Consider the following 6,000-nt stretch of genomic DNA (forward strand, 5'->3'; position numbering starts at 1 on the left):
TGAACTCAAGTCTCCATGGCACGAGTAATCAATAGAAAAAAAGTCATTTTGGGGGGTGAACTACTCCGTGCATTTTGATACCAATACTTTAGTGCTTTTACTCAAGTACATTTTAATTACACTTCTACTTGTGTATTTTGTACATTGTAGTAAAGAATGTTTGTACTTTTTACATGTAGTATTTTGAACGGCTCTTTGAAAAGGAACGGATCGCAGAGATCCGGCTCGGCTCACTTCAAAGAGCCATAAATCCCACCTGCAAGAAACCCAAGCCGAATGAGCTCCTCGCAGCTGCAGGCTAACGCTAGCTAGCGCTAGCTGCAGGCTAACGCAGGCATGTTATACACAATTACTCATGGAATAAAACGGCGACCCAACTCGGAATGCAATCGTTCACTCGCCGTTGGAAAATTGACTTAGACTATTCTGGATGTGTGGCTAACGGCTAACGCTAACGTTAGCTAGCGCTAGCTGCAGGCTAACGCTAGCTAGCGCTAGCTGCAGGCTAACGCATGAGTCACGGTGTGTAATAAATTCACTTCAACCTTGTGTTGAGCAGTTAAACCTATTTGCTACGTACGTCTACAAAAACGTTCATATTTCAAAGATAAAGTGCTTACTGAAGTCTCACAGATGTCACAGTATGGTACGCTCAAGCAGAATTACCTGTATCTTTCGTATTGTTTAATAAACAGCATTTTAATCCGATCAGACGTCATTTTCTGTTGTTTTTCAGCCATGCGACCCCATCGGTTGCGAGGTGTACTGCACTTAGATACATTAATACCTTTTGAAGGAAACGACGACCGATCGGATTAAAATGCTCCTCTTTAAATAATACGATCATTACGGGACATTCTGCTGGAGCGTACCCTATGGTGACATCCGTGAGCCTTCACTAAGCAATTTATCTTTGTAATCTGACCGTTTGTGTAGACGTACGTAGCAAATTGGTTAAACTGCTCAACAGCAGATTGTGTTGAATTCACGGTTGGCGCAGCGTAGCGTCTTTACATTTAGCCCAATAATGCTAATCTACAAAGCAATAACTGATTGATTGATTGAAGAATTTATTAGAAGTTTGCAATAGAAAAAAGTACAGTTTCATGACAGTACAAATCACTGGTACAAGGTCAACTAGAGATCCTAGAAAGCCGAGGCTTATTTCCACAGGAACCACACTTTAAGTATCTCATATAACATTGAAAGACAGACGGGAATGGTCGATAGTGTGTGGGGTTGGCTAACTAGCTAGTACATGCTAACAGGGTTTTTTTCTTTCTTTAATTTTCCTATTTCCTTTTCTGACGAAAATACGCAACCCTTTTTTGACTGATATTATATGATCAAACGGCGTATGTAGACATGTCCGTTCCAACGGTTAATGCGAACCACTTGTTTACTCAATTGGGTATTTTGTTTACGGCGAATTCTATTGCGCCTGTGGTATGCTAATATGCGCTGTTTCTTTCTCTCCGTACATGACGATTACGTTACGGCGGTTTAGTTAAGTGTTAGAGAGCGATCGAATGCTTTGCACTTTATGATGACATGATTGTAGTCGAGACTTCTCGACATGTTTTCGTTGTTTTTATACTTCATCTTCTTACGATGTGGCTCTAATATGCTGATAGCCTGAGTTGGTTGTTTGTTTTTGGTCGGTGGCCGCCATTGTGTGCCTCTGACAGGATGGACCAAACTGTGAACTCTGAACTCTGAACCACGCTCGACCTATGCGCTCGACAATTAATGGTTCTACGCTGCCTCTGCCGGCTGGGAGGTGGTATCACTACTATTTTTGTTACTTTTTCTTTTTTGGTTGTAACAGCAGCCTCTCTCGACTGGCAGGCCTTACTTTATTTTACAACTGACTCATGGACATTAGTTTTTTTTTTCTTTTTTTACCTTTTAGATAAATATGTCGCCACATAGCACCTTCCCTCTGGGATGATATAACCTATTATGTTTTTGTTTTGTTTTTTTAAATTTCTGATGTCTGGGGGCTGCCTTTTGGGACCCGGTGGCAGTCCAGTATTGGGGCGTCTGGGTGGGCAGGTTAAACGTCCTGTCCACCACCATGGAGCACTACCTTCATGGTGCATTCGGCTTGGCCGGGCGCTCCAACGAGCACAATTGGCTGTGTTCGTGGGAGGGAAGTCGATTGGGGAGGAGGAATAGATTTTGTCTCTGCATTAACGGTTCCCACAGTGGTCAGGGCGCCTGTTCAGAGAGGGGTGGAACCGGGGAGGATAGCGTGTACCTCCACATGCGTTACGCCCCCCTGGTGAAGCTCCTTAATGTCAGGTGAAAAGAAGATGGTGGCATGACGGATCGGGTATCGGAGGAGACCCGTTGTTGTCTTTACCCTCCCAATGACTACTGTGGGGATTAGCAGGGATAGGTCTTAACGTAGAGTATGGGGATGGGGGAATTGGCTTGACACTAAATTGGGTATATGGAGGGAAAAAATGTTTTCTTTTATTATCTCTTAAGGGCAGGGTTTCTCTTCCTTACAACTGAATGTGTACGTACCGTGATCGCCTCAGATCTTGTGTTATTTTGTACCAATGATTATTGTGATTGGAATGTGATTTGGGGTGCCATCACTATGTGTGTACCTGCCTCATTGTGACATTGTACCTTAATAATAAAAAAGATTTTAAAAGAAAGACAGACGGATAGAACATAGTACTTTATCTAACTTTAACTAAAGTTTAAAACATACATAAACCACTTTAGCCCTATGTTATACCAAGGCTTTTTGAAAATAGCCGATCTACAAGCTCAACGCATTGCGGTGCGACGCGTTGTGAGCTTGTAGATCTGCTATTTTCAAACATTTTGTACTTTTACTTTTGGTACTTTAAGTACATTTGGATACCAATACTTTTGTACTTTTACTCAAGTACATTTTTAATTCTGGACTTTTACTTGTAACAGAGTGATTCTACATTGCAGAATTGATACTTTTACTTAATTATAAAAATAGACCTTACCCGTTCGAATATATGTGCTGCAAAATATGTGCAGAGTGTGGGTTTTGGGGAAAGTAACTGTAACTGCATGGTGCGTGCGTGAGAATATGTGGGAGCATCATAATGTAAGGAGCAGCCCATGGAGGAGTGTATATTTATGATGGATACAAATAATTTAACAGCAAAATTAGGTGAATAGAAGTATGAGGATGTATTTGCTCCACATAAGTTTTCTATACCCGTTGGAAGATGAGACACACATCACCCGTTGCATGCGTGACCCATGCAGAGAGAGAGAGAGAGAGAGAGAGAGAGAGAGAGAGAGAGAGAGAGAGAGAGAGAGAGAGAGAGAGAGAGAGACTGCAACATTCCTAACTGTGAGAGAGGTGTGTGTGGGCCCGGGGCTACAGATCCCATGGCCTGGAGGAACGGACCGTAACCCTGACAACAGGCTGTAGAGCTATAGAGTGAAGAAACGCTAAGAAATCGCTAGAATTTGGGAAAAATGAAATTCGGGCTCCGTCACGGTGTGTATAATGCTAATGACCAATGCCATGTTAAATTTGAGATCAGTCGCTGAAGCGAGTGAATAGATAATGCATTTTGTGACTGACTGACCTCTCTCTAATTATATGTTAGATGTAGGTACTTTTTCCACCACTGTGTAAACGTTTGTGTTCTCATGCCAATAAAGCTTCTTTGAATTGAAGATTGAATTGAAGATTGCTCCCCATGTGGCGGAGTACACAATAATGGTAAATAAAGTAGCTTACTCTAAAATAATCCATCCATCCATCCATCCATCTTCAACCGCTTATCCAGCATCGGGTCACTGGGGTAACAGTTCCAACTGAGATTTCTAGAGTTCCTTAATAATAATAATTAAAATAAACAATACTAATGATTATAATTGCGACCGTCAGGTCGCAGTTACTATGAAAACCTCCACCGCCTGTCTGTCTGTCCGTCAGTCTGTCTGTCACGTCACATCACACTTTTTTGCCCCTATCCATGTGAAATTTTCCACACACAATCCTTGTCTGCCAATCCACAACCTCCACCCTTCCAGGGACCCCCGCAGCTCCAGGGACCCCCGCCAAATTTTTTAAAACACATTTTTGAATACTGCTCCTACAGTTTTTGCCCTAAAATCACACAAATCGCACAGTATGTCTACACTTATCTCATCGACATGGATCTGTCCCATATAGCGACACCATCAGGTCGATTTTTTAACACATTTTTGGACCTAAACTTTTTTTTTTCTAATTTTTTTTTTTCAAACTTCTTTTTTTTTCAAAAAAAAAAATTTTTTTCAAACTTTTTTTACACTAACGTCAACACACCAATCCACAGATTTTATATTGACTGTGTGTCAATTCTTGTTTAGCAGCTGTCACAGAATCCCCTAGAGGATTTATTGGTACGGAATTTATTCTGAGATTTTATTAATATCCCCTGATTATTTCTATTCCAGGGGATTTGGACATTGCTGTCTTGTCGAACTTCATCGCAGAGAGGAAGAAGGTCCATCCGTCCGTGGAGGGACGGATACGCATCTCCAGCTCATCCTCGGGACGATCAGGACAATCAGCAGTGATCCTAATCCTAACCGGACTGCTCTTCGCTTTAAACTAGCACAGGCTTTGAAGAGGACAGAAATGTGTTTTTATGTTTATTTTAAAGACAATTAATTTTTATTATAGCGCCAAATCACGACTGGTTGTATCAAGACCAGGGGTCATTGCCATGCTGCTTGTGGTGGAAGTTTTTGTCAAAATGTATTTTTTTGCACGGACATACAAAATGAGTGGACAATAATATTACCAGAAACACATAAAGAGCTAGCCCTGAATGACCATAACAGGCCTGTAACTCTGAGAGTGTTCAAATGGAATCGAATGGACCCTTGGTCCACTTGGTTTCATTTGTATACTCTCAGAGTTAAGGGGGGTCCTTGCAAATAAAACATTTGAGAACCACTACTATAGTTGGACTCCCAATATGCCTTAGTGTCGTAGTAAGTAAGTGTCATACATATTCTGAAGAAAACATGGAGTCTTGACATTCAGTAATTGGGTCTTATGATCAAAATAAGAACATTATAATGATATGTAAAAAATAAAATACAAATGTTTGCCACGGACAAGACCAAGTCTTTGCCTCGGACACATTTCGTCTGGGAACAGAGATCTGACATTATCCCACACTGAGCAAGCATCAGTGACAACAGAAACAACTTCCCCTTAACTGGAAGAAACCTCAGGCAGACCCAGGCTCTAGGGTCTGACTCATAAGATGCCATCATGTGATTATTTTCAAAAAAAGAAATTCCATTTATTTAACATTCCAAAATCTTACATGGCTGAAATCACAATAGATCTTTTTTTACTCCATCATCATGACGCTGTTTCATTGTTTAAGCTGTTCTCAAACTTCTGAAAATGTTTTTTTTTTTTTTTTTTTTTTATCTGTTCTGGGTTTTTTCTTTTGGATTCTTTGGTTCTCCTGGGTGAGAGCTTCACTTTTAGCTTCTTATTCCACCTTGTTTTGTATTCAAAAAACAGGCTGCTACTTGTTCTTAACAAAGTCTTCCCGCTTACAGACAAAGGCTCTTGAAGTTATGATACTTCAACTGTTGGCATAAGATCAAAAGAGTGCTTCACAAAGGTTTAAATGGTCGCTTAGCAACAGCACTAGCCACCCTTAAGCATCTACAGTATTGTTGCTACTAGTGTTTACCAAACAATGGGTCAGGACCTATTTTTGGGTTGTGAGTAAATATCCATTTTCTTATGTTTCCTGTATATACTTTTTTAAATTATTATTTTAATAGATTTTCAAACATTAATTAAAAAATTACAATACAATAAGAATATATGTGTACTTACTTTAAATGTTTTTAAAATGTTCATAAGAATTTCAGACAATTTCATAAAACTTAATTAGCAGAGAAAATAGCTGACCTACAAGCTCACATCGCGTCTCATTGTGACGCGTTGTGAGCTTGTATATCTGTAATTTT

The 6,000-nt window shown here is 40.2% G+C and overlaps 1 protein-coding gene across 2 annotated transcripts in view; it reads left to right on the top strand.

The window, feature by feature from the left end:
- LOC308300452 (5'-nucleotidase-like) overlaps positions 1–5,773 on the top strand; it is a 29,401-nt gene extending 23,628 nt beyond the window's left edge. Inside the window, exon 9 of one of the 2 annotated variants that reach the window (XM_080744294.1) lies at positions 4,453–5,773. In XM_080744294.1, the coding sequence (XP_080600420.1) occupies positions 4,453–4,613 (161 nt within the window). In that variant the 3' untranslated portion in view covers positions 4,614–5,773. The remainder of the gene's footprint in view (positions 1–4,452) is intronic. The other variant, XM_080744295.1, reaches the window with a different exon arrangement.
- Positions 5,774–6,000: the final 227 nt, after the last annotated feature.

This window comes from Nannobrachium achirus (assembly GCF_963921795.1).
Source record: "Nannobrachium achirus genome assembly, chromosome: 16".
NCBI classification, from domain to species: domain Eukaryota; kingdom Metazoa; phylum Chordata; class Actinopteri; order Myctophiformes; family Myctophidae; genus Nannobrachium; species Nannobrachium achirus.